Below are 20,065 nucleotides of genomic sequence, written 5' to 3'. Positions count from 1 at the left end.
CACAACAAGTCTGAGGGTGATTAGAGCGATGCCACAAAGCCAGTGTTTAACAAAGAGAGAACGCTGCTGAAACTGGAAAGAACAAGTACAAACTGAGGATTGGAAGGAGATGAGCGCGATCATGGGACTGTTTGAGGGAGTCCCACGGAAAGCCAAAAGTATTTGATGCCATACGGGAATGAAGTCCAGAATTCCACGCAAGCATACTAAAGGCTGCGGATGAGAAAGGTTATGAGAAACAAAGTCCAAAAACATAGGTGAAGTATTATAGGCATTGGAGAATTATTAAATGCATGCTGGGAAACAAATAACCAGTGTGAAAGTAACAGAGATTACAAAGAGGACATCAATTCTCACCATTCTTCAAACTGCAAGTTTTAATGCATGTTAGGAAAGAAAGCTCAGTATTCAATTCAAAGTCTAAGACTCATTCAGAACCATTTCAAGGCACGGTGTATAGCCATTGGTAGAGTAAAGTTGAATGCATGTTCTGAAACAGGGTTTGTCACGCAAGTCAAGGTCTAAGAATCATGAGAGTGTGTGTATTACAGACAGTCTAATAACCACTGAGAGAAAAAGTGCCAATCAAAGAAACAGACTAAGTTGCAATATGAGAAATGTGTAAATAGATTGAGGAGTCTAATACAAGACAGTGCTAAAATAGAAGAAATGGGATGTTGCAAGACTTTCAGAGAACCAACAGAGAGCAAGCTGGCGAAAATGACATAAGACATATTAGATACAGTACATATTCCCAGAATGAAGATCTGGGCAAAGAGGATTGAAAATTCAGTAGAAGTTTTAAAACAATGGGAACACTCTAGACAGATTGGATGGGGTGGGAAAGAGGCTATTTAGATAGAGCTTGACCTCATGAGTACAACACATGAAGGTGTGAATGTGTGGCATTGGATAAGAAAAATACAAGAATGTTTTTTGATATTATTAGAAATAGTAAAAATTATACAGATTCATAACGGGATACACAAGCATTCTGGATACATGGATTTGTGTCAACTTCAATCAGATTTTACATGCAACATTGAATGGCAATTGTTACATCAGCACTGTGACAATATAAAGACAGAATAAGAAAATAAAACAGCAGTATCCATGCTATAGTGGTTTACACACAATATCGGAGTGCCCGCTACGCTTACGGGACAATGGTAATTTTTAGGATCGGATTAGCCCCAGGGTCCAGGGGAAAGCACCAGGCACTCAAAGATATTCAGAAAAAACAACGAGAAATAAATCCATAACATAAAAAAGCTGCATGATTGCAGAAAGGATTATATTGCTCGCTGGTGCAGTACAATTCCTTGGCAAGCGCATTGCATTTCTCAGAACCTGTGAGGAACAGTTCTGGTATCTATCTGCTTGCTGAAAGGTTTTTCCAGAAGATCTGCTCTTGTTACTTCAGTTTGCTATTGTCATGTGAAGCGGCTGATTGCGGTCTCCAGCTGTCCTTGCCCCATGCCAGCTGGGTTGGCGGATCTGACACTTTTGCTGCCTCCAATTTTCTTAGCTTTGCTGCATTTCTTTTAAAATTTGATTGGTCCAACAACCGCTTTTCTTGGATTCCCAGGAGGCCTTCATTCATTTGCAAGACCAATGATCATTAGAGAAAGAATCAAGTGCTGCCACTAAAATTCTTCCTCCGTGAGCTCTGAATGCAGTCCAACGTTTCATTTAAGCAACACTAGGTCTCCTTGTCCACGTCCAGATGCCATTTCGGATCCATAGTACCAAGGCTACCAATGATTATTGGTAGAAAAAAGGGGGTTGGTTTAACCTGGATATCTTGCTTAAATTGTTTTCAAGAAAATGATTTTCCACGCAGTTTGTTGCATTTTGGCGTTTGTTTGTGAAAAAGGGGTTTGTTTATTGGTTTTAAGGTTTTTAAAGTACATCTTTATTTAAGAAACAAACGGGGTTCTTATTTCCTCATGTGGTCAGCCGACACATATTTCGACCCGTAGGTCCTTCTCAAGGCTAGGGATTGCGGTCCGGCACCCCCTATGGGGTCCTGGTGGAGATTGAATTGGTTCTGTAGGTACAGTGGCTCCTGTTGGGACCTGGGATGCAAAGTACGTACGTCTAGTAAGTTCTGAGTCCTGTGACTCAGAACTTACTAGACGCACAAACTTTTCATACTACAGAACCAATTAAATCTCCACCAGGACCCCATAGGGGACGCCAGACCGCAATCCCTAGCCTTGAGAAGGACCTAGGGGTCGAAATACGTGTCAGCTGACCACACGGGACATAAGAGCTCCATTTGTATCTTAAATAAGGGTGTACTTTAAAAACCTTAAAACCAATAAACAAACCCCTTTTCACAAACAAGCGTCAAAACGCAACAGACTGTGTGGAAAATCATTTTCTTGAAAACAATTGAAGCAAGATATCCAGGTTAAACCAACCCCCTTTTCTTCTACCAAAAAATTGAGGTATGGGCTATGCCTCAACACTAACCTGTGATCTTGCAACCAAGATAACCCACAACCGAATGGACTTTCAAAACTAGAGCTCAGCAAGGTTATTTCCATCCTAGGGCCCACATTTCACAATCTTACTAATGATTATTTACTCACTGATGCAGTCCACAAATTTGATCTAGATTGTCTGATCACACCTATACGCCTCTCAAGTGGTGCCCTTCGGATCGACAGTCTAACTGGTTAATAGGTGTTAGCAGATTCAGACACCCGAGTGGTCTTTCCATACTGTCCGACTCATCTATATGAACCTTTGCTTTTTGGTACTCTGTGAAACTGTGTTTTTATCAGGCTTTTTAAGGATCTATTTTTTCATCCCGGTATGTTATGTTATGCTATCTGAACTGCTTGAGTCAACACCATAGTGTGGTCTTAACACACAGGGACCTTGTCCATGTGTGTGCGAATAGGTCACTTTCTCAACACTAATGTACTTGTATGTAGAAGTTTTCATGTCAGCTGAAACAGCTGTCTAAGCAGTCACTCTGAAAAACAAATCTGCATCTTAAGGAGTCAGCTTAAATTAAGACATTCTTTTATGTGGCTCTGTTAAATGTATACATGGGCCCCAATATCCACTCAAAGCTGGATAATATGGGACTTTAGACACATGCACACAGCAGTTTTTAAGACGTGTTCACTGAACCCCTTTAGAAATGGTTACAACTTGAATAGGCTCCACTTACTTGTTGTCTGAGTACAGTAGTGCATAGACCTCCCTGTGCATCCCTTCAGGTCTCTTGAAGGTCAGTGTTTCAGAGGATTTCTTTGATCTTTTCTGCAAAAAGAAAGGGCGGGTAAACTATCATTACCACTAACTGCAAAGAGAATCATCACTATGCAGTCTGCAGGAGACATCTGATCAGGAAGGCAAGTAGGCAAGAGGATCAAGCAACTTCAACAGTACAAAGAGGTATAGAAAGGAAAGGGTACAGATTGTAAAATACAAATTCATCACAAGAGTGTACCTTGAAGATGTCTTAGCCTGAAATGGGTAGACACCTAAAATAGCCTAAGTGCGAAGGAACTTGCAGAAAGTGGTACATTGTGGATCAAAGAGAATGGTTCAAGCAGAATGCAGGGAACACATTATTGAACGTTTGACAAGGGAAGCACCTTTAAATAATGTTGAGTGCCCTAAATCCAGTGTAATTTCTTGAGAAGTAAGTCAATATCCGAGTATATTTGAGATAGAGTCCCACATTTCAGCCCAATATGCATAGAATACACTGAATTCTGTGCCAAAGAGTGGTGGCAAATCAGGTTCTGTGGCAGCCCCAACTATGAATCATGTGTATATGCTGGTCTGGAATTCACCATTCTACAGCTGACAGGCAGAAGCAGCAAAAGGCCTTTGCTAGTAGCTTTGATGCATACGGTCACTTTGGACTCTAATCAGACTCCCAGCCTGTTTGTTTCCACTGTGTTAATGATGTTTGTCAGTGGTTAAGGGTATGTGATAAAGGTTGTCTGATCCATAACCTACAGATGTAAGACACAAAATCACAAATCCAGTTTGTGATACTGTCACAGATAGGTTGCATCATTGCTTGAAACTCTCGTGGGTGCCGATTAAACCGGGTTAGATTCACTGTGTGAGACAAGTAAAGCTGCACATCATCAGGATAAGAATGGCAGAAAAAAGCTGACCAAGGTATAGGTGGAGAAAATGTGTGATTACATTAACACTGTGGTTAGGTCTCCAAGCCAATCAGCTCACTCCAAATGCAAGGTAAATCTCATGATCTCAGCATGCAGTCAAAGCGAGCGGAGTGCTCAACACACCACTGCTGTCGATCGTCTCCCTCCCAGCTACACTGCCTCAACTTCACTCATCCTAACTTGCAACTTCCTACAGTGTGTGAGCCAGGCATGGTATCAAGAGTGATGACACAAACAGGGGTGTAGTTCTAATAAAAATGTTATAATCAGGATGGTGTAACGCCTAACTTGCCCTAAACAATGGTGGGATTTCCCCAGCTTAAATAAACTAAAGGAAGTCTGTGTCTACAAGTCCAAAATAAAAGTCTGTCTGTATCAAAGTCTATGCTTGCCCTCACAACTATAACTGAACATGGTATGGGAATCTTCTTAGCAAATGTATAAGTGCTCAAAAGAAAGGCGAAGCTGTTTTCAACTTCGGTTCTCCTTGCATTCCCTGTCACAAGTTCAACACAGTTCCAATAAAGGTTGATTTCAATAATGTTATACATAGTTTGGCAATTACCTTATCCAAGTCCAAATGCACCACAGTTCACACAACAGTCTGGGGAATCCTTTCGCCAAGTTCAAAATGTAGCAGCGTGCACACAACAAGTAGGTCCTGGGATTCCCTTCCCCAAGACGATGTCCTTCTGTTGTCCTTCTGTTGTCTGAGTCTCAAGGTTCCCTTCCCCAAGACTGCAACAAAGCACTCACGTCGGTTTTGTCGGCTTAATGTTCAAAAAGAAAACACCAGGTCCCTTTGACTCCCCCGCCCCCCTCCTTTTCTGGTTTGCTTCACCAATTGTTTCACAGTTCTTTACGACTTATTCACCAATTAGGGTTTCTTGGTCTAGGCGCAGTTGTCAGACCACAAGGTCCACCCATCACACGTCACGCAACCCATTACCCTATACCTTTCCATGGCATTCTTTCTGATATCTGTAGACTTCTCAGTAGGAAACGTCCTGGCATAGGTGTTGTCAGACCGCACGGTCCACCCATCACAGGTCGCACAACCACGGGTCTTCCCCAAAGCTGTTGGGCCCTTCATAGTCTCTTCTGCCTTGGGCTTTTACTTTCCACACTTGTAGTCTTTCAGCTTCACTCTGCAATTTGCTGGCAGTATGCCTTTCAATATGTTGGTTTAACTTTAAATACGGTAAAGCAAGGGTGGGGCATAAAAGGATTGCGCCAACTATCAACCTTTTAGAAATGCACATTTGAAACAGCTGGGTGATGAAAAGAAAGTTTAATTGTAACCTCTTGGGTATATCATCAATCGATTGTGTCATCAAGAAAAGAAAAAGTGAGGCACAATTATTTTCAGCCTCAAAGAAATTTGCATAACCTCAACACACGCTTCTCCACTATCCTTCTAGTGGGTCATCAGGCGGTATTGTCAAACTACTAATTTACATGTATCTAAAGGAAAAAAACAAAAAGCAAATGAACACTATTTTAAGAATTTTAATAAAGAAATACATTAAGATCACAACTGTATGCTTACATTGTGTCTTGAAAGTCAATGGTTAGTTAACAATTTCAGGTAGTTGCTCACCCTCTGTTGTGGTTCATCAGAAACAGATTAACGTTTATATTGTCCTCTGGAGAGATGTTTCGTTTTAGATATAGGGTTTCCTATAAATAACACAGATCTGTCTATTTATCAACACAACATTATAGTATTGTGCAAACTAGAGATGCATTTTTGGTTAACAATAAATCAAGACTGGGATTTTCCTTTTTGATTACCCGAGTGTCTGCAAAAACAAGGATACAGTTGTCCTCGTGGTCTCAAGCAATGGCGACCCGCAGAAGGGATTGGCATATCAAAATGGCCGCCATTTGGTTTACCTACGCGACTGCATCATCGCACATGTGCGCGTTAGGACACCATTGCGTAAAAGGGTGCTGCAATTGTCTTTGGATGCAGAAAATTGCCTGATGTCAATAAAGTATACACAAAAGGAAAAGAGAAAAAAGGGAATGGAAAAGCCCACAATTCGCGCACATGATGCATAAATATGGACTGAATATTAAAATATCTGATTGGACAAAACATCATAATGATATGTGAAGGCAAAGCGTGCTGAATGGCATAGTAAAAAGGGTACAAACATTTAAATGTTCCCCATTCTGCATATCTTGATCTACGTAAACAGCAGTTTTCTTTCAGTTCTGTATTCAATATATTCAGCATTCACTTGCTCTCACTCAAATAGCAGCTTTTTTTTTAGTTCAGTATACTTAGTACTTGCTTATGCTTGGAGACCTTTACTTCTTTGCGGTCCACTGGTGCGCTCCGGTTTCCCCAGTGTCCTCTACTTACCGGGTCCTTTCGCTTCCGCTGTTCCCGCTAGGCTGGTTCATGGCAGGGAAACAGACCGCTGCACCCGGGCTGGACGTCTTTTCTTGTTCCTCTGCTGTACAGCAGCACCTGCTGCCCACTTTCCAGGATGAAGGCTCTCGGTCCTCCAAAGTCCCTATGGCAGGTCTCACGGGATTATTGCCGCCGTCTTGCCGGTATAGTCTCTTCCCAACACTACGGATTATCTCCTTTTCTCACATGCATGGTTTTGGGCTTCACCTTTTATACTCTGGTTCATTATTAACAGGCTGCAGGTGCAGGGAGTATGACTTAATTGCCTGACCCTGTATATGCCGGTTAGTGTGACATGCCTGATCTTCAGTACTGGATGCCTTCAGACCGCTCTTCTTCGACCCAGTACTAGAGTGGTGTTTGCAATAGGAAGTGTGCACTACTTTTAGCTGTTTCTTCCTTTTCTCAGTACTTGGTGGAAAACTGTAGGGATAGATGGGATAGGATTGACAATATCCCACGAAGACTGCGGGAGGGTAGGATAGGTCAGTGTGAGGAAAGAGTGGATACCATGTCTCGCCTTCAGGTACTCTCTACCCAATCCCCAAGGACCCTGCACCCAGGTTAACAAAGGCTCCAACTGCTTGTTAAGGCTGAATTCCAAGCTGAATTCCAAGCTTCTCTTTGTGCAGTGTACACACCGGGCACTGGATAAGAAGACCTGGACAAGCTCCCCCACAGGGGATTCTTACTCTTTTTCCCCCTGCACAAGCTCCAATAAAGTTAGATCCCTTACCTTCAAATCCTATTGTTGTGCCCTCATTAGAGGTGGTTGCCTTCGGCTCAGGTCCACTAACATGAGCAGCGATCAACAACCTTACGACAGAGCCCCCTTGAGCAGGCTGTATTACTTAGTGTTAGATTTAGTGAATAAGTAGTTAGCCCTGGGGAACAGCAAAAAGAAAAATAGGCAGGTGTCGTGATTAGGGTTCCTGTAGTTGGACCCATACGCAGTCTACCTATGGAGTCCAGAGTTGTTTCCAGGATAAGCTTCATTGGTATAGTATTTACGGTAACACCCAATTTGATTGAATAAAACTGTCTGTATGGACGTTTTGTTCGCATTGGGCGTTACTGTTTTGTGCGCAGCAGAAAATACCGAACATGAGGAGCAGGAGCTACAGGAGATTCCCCCGCTCCCCAGGTTCAGTATTTTGGGGTTTCGTGGGTGCGGGGGTGTCCCCCACATCCTTACAATTGGTGGGGAGGTGGTGGACAAAAATTGCTGGGCCTCCGTTCAATGAATGTTCAAAACGGGGACCCGAGCAATTACACTGCGGGCAGTTCATCCGTGAACAAATCGTTTCTGAATAAACAACCCAGATCCGAATTTACAACTATATACAGCAGTTCCAGTTATTAAAGTTATATACACAAAGAGACAGGACTGTGGCTTGGGAGGTGTGAAGGAGGTGTGGTATCACAAGTAGACACTGACACAAGAGATGTACGTTTCAAAACCTTTACTGACGGTTTAAAAGGGGTTAGAAAACTCCTATCTTGCCCTATAACTAAGATTGGAGTATTCTCGACCATCAAACAAAAAGAAAATAGTCCTAGTCAGTCCATTGTCAAAATAAAATGGCCTATACTAATAAACCTAATGTCTGCCCTCTTTCCAATACAATAAATGTGAAAAGGGAATTTGTAATGCAAAAAGGAAAATCAGTGCTCAAAAGAAAGGTCAGTATGGCTGAGTAAACTCCCTTCCCCACATTTTGTAGCATGGGGTAAGGTGACACACTTGGACCTTGTGACACACTCTGGTTTCGGACACAAGGATGCAATTTATTTCGTGGACCAGGACCCACTTGGCCTTCCACGAAAATGTACTTGTTTATCCTCTGGACCTCTTGGCGTTCTCTCACTCCAGCCCAGGTCACCGTTTATCTTGTCATACAGTTCAACAAATGTTTGCTTCCTTCTGGTACCCACAATTAAGTACAAGTTTCCCTCCGCCGGGCTCAAACCTTTCAATCACAATGTGTGGGGGTTCCCTTCCACAAGCTTCAATCACACCTCCATAGGCTTCCCTCCGCCGGGCTCACCTTCTTTCACTTTCCTTCCGCTGTTGAAGACTTTTCAAACCGCAAGGGTTTTGCTCTTACCTCGGCATGACCACTTCCACCTTCTTTCCTCCAACGTCACTTTTTCTCTCCTACACCAAGGCATCTTGATAAATGTAGTTTCAAGCACAGTACTTATTTCAAAGTTCAAAGATAGCTCTCATATCCAGGTTTCCCTCTGCCGGGATGAAACCTAACATCTGTTCAGATCTTACATCTCAGTTTTTCTCTCTTCCCGCCGCTTCTACGGCATAAGACATTTCACAGAGAGTCCCGATTGGGCAATCTTCTTTTGCTGGACCACTCTGTTACTTTGTAGCTTTCATTTACAGTTCTTTACAATGCTTTGCTTGGTCTTGCATCTTATCGGCACACGCGCAATCTTCATCAACATAAATTTACCAGTTGTGTTAATTCAATTTCCTCTTTCGCGGCTTTGATCCTGAAGTCAAGGCGGATACCACAACTGCTGCTGCACCTCCCCAACTCTGCCATTCACCCGCGAGGGTGGCTAGTATCCTTAAAACACAAAAGAAGTTTGTCTCTTCTCTCTGGCGGAGCTTCCTTGCGCAACCTTCAAGGCCCTTTGGAGGCTACGCTCTCTTGCCGGGGTGTCCAAGGTTTCTTCGCACCTCGTCCGTCGCTCTGCTCCTTCTTGAGCACTGCCTTGCTCAGAGTGTGCCTCAGTGTTCCACCTTTTAACCATGTGGGGAGAGCCAATAGGTACCAGGTGCATGTAATTAAGATCAAGTGCCTGACCCTGCCTGATTTTATAAGTGGAACATGTCCAATGTATTGTATGGGTGGTACTCTTTTTTAGTCTCAGACCTCCTCTTCCTCGGCTCAGTGTTTGTGTAGGAAAGATGGCTGGGGGGAATCTGGGAAGTTGGAATATCCTATAAAATAGGATGAGAAACGAGTATTTGGAAAGGGGGGATAACATGTCTTGCCATCAGGCCTTCCTTCCCCACTCCCCGAGGACCCGTCACCCAGGTGATCCTCCCGCACTTGCCCACCACCAGGGTCTGGATCCAAAGACAATGGCTGTGCCCTGGCCACCCGAGTAAGGGATCCCCAGGGTCTAGGCTGGTGTTTCACAGAGGAGACACAGCTACGACCACGCACTGGCCAACCTCACACTTCTCAGGCTCTTCCCCAACTGACTCACGGAACGCTCACTATCTCAAACATGTAACATTCCATCCGGGATGCAAAATGGCCAGTAGACATTAATATAGACATATCACAATTAAGCTAGACAAATATTACAACATCTCCCACATACACCTTTCACAATACACACCAACCATCACTCAATCAAGGGATCAATCATGCCTCAAACACCCTAGCAACAACCAAGACTGATCACCTTCAATCCGGGGCTGCCACACCCGGATAAAGGATCTGCCCCACCCTGGCACTACTAAACGGTTCCATGTCATTATTTCAGTTTTTGTATGTCGCCTAACCAATAGGCAGATTTTTTTCAGCAGTATTTAGGTAGCCATCAAAAATGGAAATAATGATATTTCTTCAGCCCCCACCCTCTCTTGCCAGCTTTACTCAGAATCAAGCGGTTTCACCCTCCCCCTCCCCCAAAAATCCCTCCCTCAGCCCTCCCCTCCTCCCTCCCCAAGACCCCCCCACCAAAAGGCACACAAACATGTACACAGAACACACACTTAAACGTACCTGTTCTTCCTGGTGGCTGCTTCCGGGTCCTGGCGTGCCCGCCAGCAACTGCGCACAGTCGTGTGCATCGCAGGGGATGACAGTTCGATTTAGAAAGACCGTTCTGTGCAGTCACAGAGCGGTCTTCCAAAATCATCTTTTTTTTTTTTTTATAAACGGTCTATTGCTCTAAGACCTTACTGGGTCTATGTCATACTGGAATACCCCACTAAACACCCATACAGGAGAACAAGGTCACATATGCAATGGAACTGGGAGGGGAGGACCGAGGGATTGGAGCGGGAGACAGCGACCAAAACATGCGCCCTGCCTCACCAACAGGGGTGGTGCCACACAAACCAAGCATGGCAACACAGGGCGCAGAACGTGTCCAAGCATTCTCCACCCGTGCCACCCATCACCAAACAACAGCCACTCCAGCACTCACACGGAACACCAAGGTGGTACATTCATGTAAGCATACACTACATGACATACTGATCAATCATGCAACAAAACCGGGGTGGTAATGCAATATCTCAGACGCACCACACAAAAGGGTACATGACCACGTTTCTTACACCCCCAATCAAAAATTACAAACACAGGCAGCCTACAGTCAACACTCTACATGCCTGCACACATAAATACACTCCCTTGTTGTTCACAAGACACCAAAACAGCCAACATGGAAAAGGAAAAGGTAAAGCAGGTGCTCTTGGAAGCACAAGCAGTAAAAAGAGTTTTCAAAATTCTAAAATATAACACTAAACATAACGTTAAAGCAAGCTAAGTCATGACATCTTTCAACTATGGACATTCCGGAAAAAACGAACATTTGCACGAATGCATAAAAAAAAAATAGATCCCTGAAATTAGATACCTCCATTATGATGTTGCTGTGAAGGAAGCAGTACATTAACAATTTCCTTTTATTTGTTTCCCTTGCATGAGAAAACTAATAAACATTAATGCCTGAGTTAGCAATTTAATCTAAAAAAATAATGCACATATGTTCACTTTGAATATGCTACGGTATTTGCTAATAAGAAACTCTCTTAACCTAAAGACTTGTAAGGTAGTCATACACTCGTTAGCCTCACACCCTGTATATCTTGTATCGCTATGGTAGGTCATGCTCATTGACCTACAACACTCTACTTTTGCGCAAAGTCAAAGAACCTAAGAAACCTATTCGGCCTACAGGTTAAAGGTGTTTTTTTTTACATTTTTATTTTCAAAAATGTAAACAATAACAGGATACAGACAATTGCAAAACAATATCCAACACACACAGTAAGGAACAACAAACTATGTACAGTGAAAGATACCTCCCCTTACCCCCCCCCCAGAGTCACAACATATTTTTTTTTTTTATTGAATATAGTTGAATGAACAACTTTTTCAATCTTTTAACAAATTCATTTACAATTACATGCAAAATTCAACATTAACATTAAAAAGAGAAACAGAACAGAACATTTGGACATTTGGATACAAATGACATACAGTAATTAGTCCGAATAAGTAAAACATAGTATCTAAAACAATTCGGACATAATATTAAAAATTAAAACAATATAAAATTAATTCAAGAGGAAAGAGCTTTAAAAAGCAATTCAAAAAAGGAGAATCTTTGAAAAAGGGCCTAAACCAATAAAACACTTAAGCAAATCAATATATTCTTCGATTAGAGACATCAAACATACTGTAGTATTTCACACAATCATTTTAACATTTGTATATATGTAGGTCCCAACATCATTTAACATAAAATTCTTTTATCAGTTTCCAATAGGCCCTTCACAGATTTACTTGCCCAAAGCTTGCATGCAGTTGTCATATTTATAACTCTAAATCTTGGTCGACACACCCTTGAGTTTCGACATAATAGCCTCCAAAAAATTATGGGTAGCAATGCGAAGGCTCATTGAATTGGTAGACAAAAGTAGCGACCAACACGTTTCAGGGCTTAGTTCACCAAGATAGGACAGATGAGGTTCAAAAAATTTCGTTCTTAGTTCAGTTAATGCTGGACAAGCAGAAACAACATGCCGGAGTGTTTCTTTAACTCCCTCAACCTCACAAAAGGAACAACAGTTTTTATTAGCCGGTAACAACTTTCTTCTAACCAAAACATCTCTAGTTGGAAAGAGATTGAATCGCAGCCGTAAGATAGTTGACCTTAACTGCAGGGAGGGAGCTTGTTTTGAATATGGGGCCAGCGTTCCTCGAGTTTTATGTTCATAGGCTAACATTTTGAAATCTTTATATGACAAACACCCCATTCTTGTTTCAATCCAGTCAAATCTGAACAATTTTTCTTTTGCCTTATTTGGTTGGCCAATAAGCATTTCTAAGGACAAATCAATTCTTGCCAAGATGTTGAAAATCTGAGCCATCCATGTTTTTACAAAGTGATGATCCGAGGTTAACATATAACGAGATAGAGATGCCAATATAGTGTTAGAATTATCACAGATGAGACATTTCCGAAACAAGGCACATAATCTCCAATGGTATTCAGCACTCAAGGATGTCAAACCCAATTCAAATCTTAACCAGATTTGGGAAGTTGTAATACAGCTCGCCAGTATTTTGCCTCTAATCTATGCAAACTTTCTGAACAGACGATTTTTTTGGTTTCAAGGCCATATAATATAGTTGGAACTACTTTCTGTTTCCAATATGTTATGGCCGGGCTAATCGTAAATTTTCCAAATTTGTGCAGAATAATTTTAGTTTGTGAAATAGCAGACTTGACCTTATGGTCCAACGTGATTGAGTGCGAATCCACAGGTGAAGAGCCATCAAATAAAATTCCCAGGTATAAATATGTTGGAACAACTTCGACAATTCTGTTATCAATTCTCCACTCAAAAGGTCTTCTTTTAGTGGATCTTGGAGCATAAACAACCACTTGCGTCTTATTTAGATTGATTATCAACTCATTCAATGTTAGGTATTCATGAAGAGCAGACAGAAGTTTTTGAAGGCCTATGGGCGTCTTGGATACCAACACTAAATCATCGGCGTACCACAAGGCTTTAATAGGGGTACCATTCATTTTTGGCGAATCTGAGATCACATCAGAAAAAATGTATTTAACGACTTGTATAAAGAAGTTAAAAATAGCAGAGGCTAACACACAGCCTTGTTTCAACCCCCGAAAGGTTGGAATTGCGCTTGACAGAAGGCCTGAAACAGTCAGACGAATCATAACAGAGGTTGATGAGTGTAAGGCATGTATAATGTCACATAAGGTTTTAGGACAATTAGCTAAATGTAGTTTATTCATTAGTCTGGTTCTAGATACAGAGTCAAAGGCTGTGTGGAGGTCAACAAATGCAAAATACATTGACTGTTTTGAAGACTGTGCTTGGGCTTTCAGGGCATTGAGGGTTAGTAAATTGACAGACGTACCCAAACAGGCTACAAACCCCGTTTGGCAAGGATCTGGCTGCTGATAGGTCTCAGTCCAGCGCGAAAAATCCTGTAAAACAAGGCGAGCAAAGATCTTCCCGGGAGCATCGAGAAGGGCAATAGGTCGATAGCTCCCCGGGGATTCCCTGTCGCCCTTTTTGAAGATAGGAACCAGTATAGAACTTTGCCATGATGTTGGAATTTTTTTACAACAGATAATCTGATGGAATAAGTTGTTCAAAATCAATGCCCATTCCAAGGGGTTCTGCTTAAACATAAAATTGCTTAGCCCATCAGGCCCTGCAGCACGTGAAGAAGATGACTTTATAATTAAACCCTCAACTATACTGGGTGAACACTCCAAATCCCAGTGATTCGGTGTAGTAGATATATACTTAAAATCTGCATACATCGGATCAGAGTACAATTTCAGGAAGTGCTCAAGCCACTGAGATTCAGTGACTCCACATAATTGTAGGTTCAGTTGAGTTGGGGACACCGCACTGTTAAGTAAGGACCATATTTGAGCTGAATTTTTGTTATTCGCAGCCGCCAGAAAGGCTTCACCATCCTGCTGATATAAAGTGGCCCTTCTAAAACGCACCAGTTTCTGTACTGACATTTAATTCTCTGTTGAGTCACTTGTCGAGTACCCAAAGGCATTTTTCGTATAGCTCTTATGGCTTTTCTATAGTCACGTTTTGCTTGTTGCGTAGTTTGGTCATAATGATGTTTATGTACGCGAATATCATGTGATTTGTCAGCAAACATTGTACCAAAGCTTGGAAGGATGTCTGCATAGAAGTCCTTTTTAGTGATGAGCAATCCTTGAGTAGCAAGCTCAAGATCATAGAGGGATGCAGGGGTCCATTTAAAGCGAGTTCTCGCAGTATTAATAGTTAAGACATGTTTTGACCATTGTTGAGACGATGTTGTAGAATCAAGAATGCCCTCCCATTCAAAAGTTATCATGTGGTGATCACTGATGGTCTGAGTTATAACTTTCAATTGAGTAGCATTATGAAAAAGGCTATCAGATACGAACACATAGTCAATAATTGACTGGGACTTTCCTCTTTCCCATGTCGCACTGGCCGGAATATCGCCTGAGATAGCACCATTGTCCAAATATAAATTATGATCTTTCACAAACTTTAACCATCTTCTAGTCTCACGCTTCTGACTAGGTGTTTTCGGGCTAATACAATTGAGATTTAGATCCCCAACCATCAGTATGTCACCCACAAAATTGTCACAAGCTATTAGTTCCAGCATTGCAGTCAGATCCTTATAAAAGGTGTTCTCAGTCAGTCCCAACGGATTACGGTATAGATTTATTTAGGCCAGAGATTGCACAGAGCTTGTGATTTTAACTAGTTGGATGAAGTTGTTGGGAGAGGCCCATTGAGTGATCCTTAATCCTTTACTCGTTTTTACCGCCACCAAAAGGCCAGAAGTTCTCCCTTTGGAGGCCGTAGAAGCTGGGAGCAGAATAACATCATGATCATCCCATGTAGGAGTAATCACCAGCCAAGTTTCCTGCAAGGCTACAATATCATATTTATTAATGTTGGATGAATTTGCCCATTGCAAATGGGAGTGGCCTCTCGTATTCCATGAAAGTAAACTATATTTTATCTGAGATTGCTCGGTTAATGGTTATGTTTGGAAATTACTGGAAGTGAATTTGCTTGGAATTTGTGCTGAACCACAATAGGAACAGAGACATTCAGAGGAGTTTTGCAACACAATTGGAGTGGGCACAGATGGTTCAGACTCTTTCGCTTCTTCGATCAAACGCTCCGGATCTTGGGCAATAAGAAAGCCCATTTTAAAGAGTGCCATTTTTTCCTTCCAGATCGAATTTAGAACTAGCCCAGATTTGATCCAGAGTCGCACAATTGCAAGATTTTGGTCGCAAACAAATTCGACCTGATCAATATCACTTGACGCAATATCCTGGAGATTGCTTACGTCCCCAAAGATGTTTAGGACGCTGGCCCTGCATAGATCGTATTGTTCATGGGGCACATCTCTACATTTTAAGATTAAAGAATGACAATTTGCAAATGTATTGCCATTCGTCTGCTTACGTTTTTTCACACCTTGTTTTCTGGGTGTGGGGAAGGAAGCAATCTCCTCATTTCTTTTGGTGGGGCCAACCTCAGCTGCAAAACTTACTTTTTTCCAACCACCCGAGTGTTCATTTGATGGATTTTGCACAGTACTCATGGGATTAGAATTAGTATGTATTAAGTGTGTATGTGTTTGCAAATTCAAATTAGACCCATTTGCAGTATTGGCAGAGGGGCATAATGCTACACGTTCATTCAAATATGCCTCTACTGCCACCTTTATAGAGGACATCTGTTCTTGTAAATCAAACTGGCTAATTGATTGCCTCCCCATTGGACATCCTACAATAGATTGACCATGTTTAGTATTCAGGGCAATATTCATCGGAATTTGTGAAAGATGAGAAGAGGCGGAGTTAGACGGAAAGTTCCTATTGGCTGAATCATTAATTAAATCAATAATTTCTGACAGAGGGGCATGTTCAGTTGGTGCATGGGGTGTCATTGAATTCACAAAGGGCACTGAGCCCACACCAATGGAGACAGTAGATTTAGAGGTGGGAGGTACTGGGATATTGTTTGGGACATCGAACATGCAACCTGGTGATGAGGTTTGCAAGACCACCTGACGTTGACTATTTATCACATCCTTCTTTTTGGGTCTAATTTTGGATTTTGCCTTTGCTAAGCGAGCACTGCGAACTTTGGCTATTTTCTGCAAGTCAGCAAGTGAAACAAAAGGCTGTCTGGTAATACCCGTATTTTTTTTCGCTGTTTGCTTTGGACTCCTGTCAAGGTTGATCCAAGAGTCATTTATAGACAAACAGTCAGGGGCAGGGGATATTACAGGTCGAATGATATTTTCAAAATAGGGTAACGCCGAATTAAGGGCGACAGGCTCTTTAGGTTCTTGTGTGATAAGCATAGGATGATCAGGACCTACAGCCATGTCAACCTTGCTAATAGACTTTGGGAGCGATTGGATAGTATCTGACAAACTCGCGATTCCTTCAGCCAGCTGTTGTATTTGTGAAGCTTGAGATGACGTTTTTTAATCAAGTCATTCAAACAATTTATACAAACTGGCTAGTGTAGTATTCACGGCTGCTAACGTGATCTCAATTAGAGCCAAATTTTCTGTTGGGTTTGCAGAAGTATTAATTGGTAGACAACGTGTGGGCGTAGGTAATAAAAAAGAGTCATGTATAGAATTGATAGTTGAGCCCATGATACCTTGATTTGCTACCCCAGACGACAGGTCTTCATGAGATTTATTTATTTTTCCATCACTAACTTGTAAGGATATATTAGACACATCAGAGAAATCAGGTAGGTCAGGCCCATGACTAGACACCTCCAAAACTGTGGCTAACGGACACACCATTCCTTACCTCTTGACATATCGACTCAGATTGCATGTTTGCTAGTATGGTGTTATCTGAAACAATAGGCAAACAATTGGTAGGCTCATGTCCTACAGGCACACTTGATACAAAGCTTACGGCGTTGGCCTTGGGCGTTGTCAATGTGAGCAAGGGCGGCACGTTAGAAATTTCGTCAGACATACATTCTTTACGTTTTGCACAGAAAGTGCGAATATCTCTATTCTCAAGTGGTGTTCGAAGAATGGGAGTCAGAATAATGGACCTTTTGGAAATGCGGGCTAATTTCCTTTGTTTTGGAGTTGTTAAATCAGTGGTACCTGAAACGCTTAAGCCGTTACCTGTATCCGGCATGTTTGTCTTTAAAGTATACGGACAAAAATGCATGAATCAATGGTGTATTCTTTATAATGAGCGCATATAATAAGGCTGACCATGCAATCCCAACAAAATTTTGGGGTTTATTAGTCTCAGTTTACTCGCACTCTAAGACCATAAAGTTTAACACAAAAATAGCCTTTCCCACTCCCTACTCGCGACGCCGCGGCAAAGCGGGACTTGAACCGGGACTTACCCCGGTGCGCGCGCAGTTGCAGTTTTATAGCGCCGCCCACAAAAGTGCAAGCAAAGCCTAGAAAAGGAAAACACAGTGAATATAGAGTCCAAATATACTAATTTCAAACTTAGTATACTGCTGTTCAGAATCACCTTCTGGAGGCTGTAGTGTAAATGTCCAAGAGTCCAGATGTTGATGCGGCAAACACGAGGAGTTCGAGTGAGCAGCAACAGCATGTAGCGGCAAAGCGGGACTTACTCCGGGACTTACTCCGGAGTCACAACATATCCAAAAGATCCAGTTCAGTACAATAAAAGAAATTTACTCCAAATCTTGTTGAATAAAGCACTTTTCTTCTCCCTATGATACAACACTCTCTCTATTTCTGCCAGATCATGCCTTTCAGCCACCCACATCTCAATTGTAACAGGAGCAGACGTTTTCCAGTTTCTCAAAATCAGTTTTTTCCCCACCAACGCTCCCCGGAAAACCCAGATATCGGACCTTCATGACACTTCCAAAAGTGGATTACAGGCCACTGGTGGATTGGAACAAGTCAGCTTTCAGAGGTCTCTAAAGGTTCATCCGTTGTGGCTCAATGATACGTTTGAACAGTTCTAATCCAGAAATGCTGTACTGAAGGGACAGTTTGTGTTGGGCTACGACCAAAGGCTCCTGGCAAACTAGTCTGCTCAAACAGTGGCGCCCAAGTGCCTTTTCACACTGGCACTAGTAGGAATGACGATCCTGCATGGAACAATTAGACAGCAAATAAAGCCACTTGTGGACGGCATGCCAACTGTACCAAAAAGGTAATCGGCCACGAAAGCAACCCAGACACCATAAACTTGTTTTGTTCAATGGGGCAGACTATATACAAAATAATACAAGCTTTGAAAGCTAAATGACATGAAAAATTCACTGCCGCTTTTGGCAGAATGCCATTTTCTTCAATAGCAAGTTAATCTCTAAAATAACACATACACACGAAGCAAACTTAAGGAACAGGTTAGTTTGTTGGCTTGGTCAAAGAAACTTTACCTTGTCAGAGTTCAAAAAATCCCTCTTGTTGATTCCAGTGTTCTCAGACTCCCCACTCCCAAGGTCCAGGATATCGCGAACATCTGCCCCGGCCGTCATTTTTTCAACCTGAGAAAATAAGAAAATAGTAACACCAAACAGTTTGAAATTCGTTGTTTTTTATGGATATTAAAGCAAAAAACACATCAAAAGGCACAAAATATTATGATGCAAAATAATCTTCACTTTTGCATTATTGTGTATTTTAGCACATCACTGTTAGTTTATATTACGGTAGTAGGCACTCCACTGATGGTTTCCGCCTAGCATATCATTGCCAACTGACGTTTTGCAGTTATCAAATTACATAATGCCCACTAAGCAAATCATTTCTCATATCCATTAGTTCAAGTTGGCATAACATGGCGTGTTTCCATCATACCCATTTAGAATTCCATTGTCAATTTATATTATGCCCACTTTGTACACACCTGTTATTAGCAAAACCTGCGCGCCAGCAGAGGAGAGGGATGGAGCCCCCACCACTGCAGGAGCAGTGCAGCAAAGCTGAACCTTCCACCACCCCCCACCATCAGCTCCAGCGGACCCCATCATCATCAGAGCCCCATCCAGCTCCCCCCGAGGTGACACCACTCCCTTGACCACTGCAACCTGTTTCGCTGTTTTCATCTTTCATCTATATTGAGAGAAATTGCTTGATTTTGATAATCTTACTGGCCGCATGCACTGCCGCCTGATCCCAAAATGGCCGGCCTGGCGCGGGTCTGTTGCCTCCACATCACCTAATAACTGAGTCCCTTATTAGCCAATCCCCTGCGCCGGCCAGCGGGAGAAGACTAAGGGACAAGGCTACTGTTTGCCGCTGTTCGCCGTGTGAGCTATACCACAGAAAAACTTAGTTGACTACTAATATATAGGTAAGCCTATCACAATCGTCTTTATACAAACTATCCACACGGTTCACTCTACGCCACGGTACGCAAGGATCCACTCGCCCTGACCTGCTTACAAGGTGTTCCTTCAACAACCGAACTGTTGTGATTTGAGTCGTTGGAAAAGCCACACGGCCTATACCATATTAAAACATGAACTAATGATAGCTCAACCCATATACTTTTCGTCCTACCTAGCTCGCGCTATACTTGCCTGTACGCAAGTACCCACGGGTTCTTTGTGTAAATACACCATCGCCCTTTAATTGATTCTGTCTATAATCTTGATCTCGGCCGCATTCATACACGTGATGGTACTTCGTGTAAACCCGCA

At 42.3% G+C, this 20,065-nt stretch overlaps 1 protein-coding gene across 2 annotated transcripts in view; it reads right to left on the bottom strand.

The window, feature by feature from the left end:
• Positions 1-20,065, bottom strand: part of DMAP1 (DNA methyltransferase 1 associated protein 1) — a 674,969-nt gene that overhangs the window by 603,918 nt on the left and 50,986 nt on the right. For both annotated transcript variants that reach the window (XM_069642317.1, XM_069642318.1), the window contains exons 2-3: positions 18,800-18,907; positions 3,188-3,279 (exon numbers count right to left, since the gene is read on the bottom strand). In XM_069642317.1, coding sequence (XP_069498418.1) covers positions 3,188-3,279; positions 18,800-18,898 — 191 coding nt within the window. In that variant the 5' untranslated portion in view covers positions 18,899-18,907. The remainder of the gene's footprint in view (positions 1-3,187; positions 3,280-18,799; positions 18,908-20,065) is intronic.

Source organism: Ambystoma mexicanum, chromosome 1q, assembly GCF_040938575.1.
Source record: "Ambystoma mexicanum isolate Mex_15411 chromosome 1q, UKY_AmexF1_1, whole genome shotgun sequence".
NCBI lineage: Eukaryota > Metazoa > Chordata > Amphibia > Caudata > Ambystomatidae > Ambystoma > Ambystoma mexicanum.
Note: the sequence above shows the minus strand (reverse complement) of the source record. Positions and strands in the feature narration are given on the sequence as shown.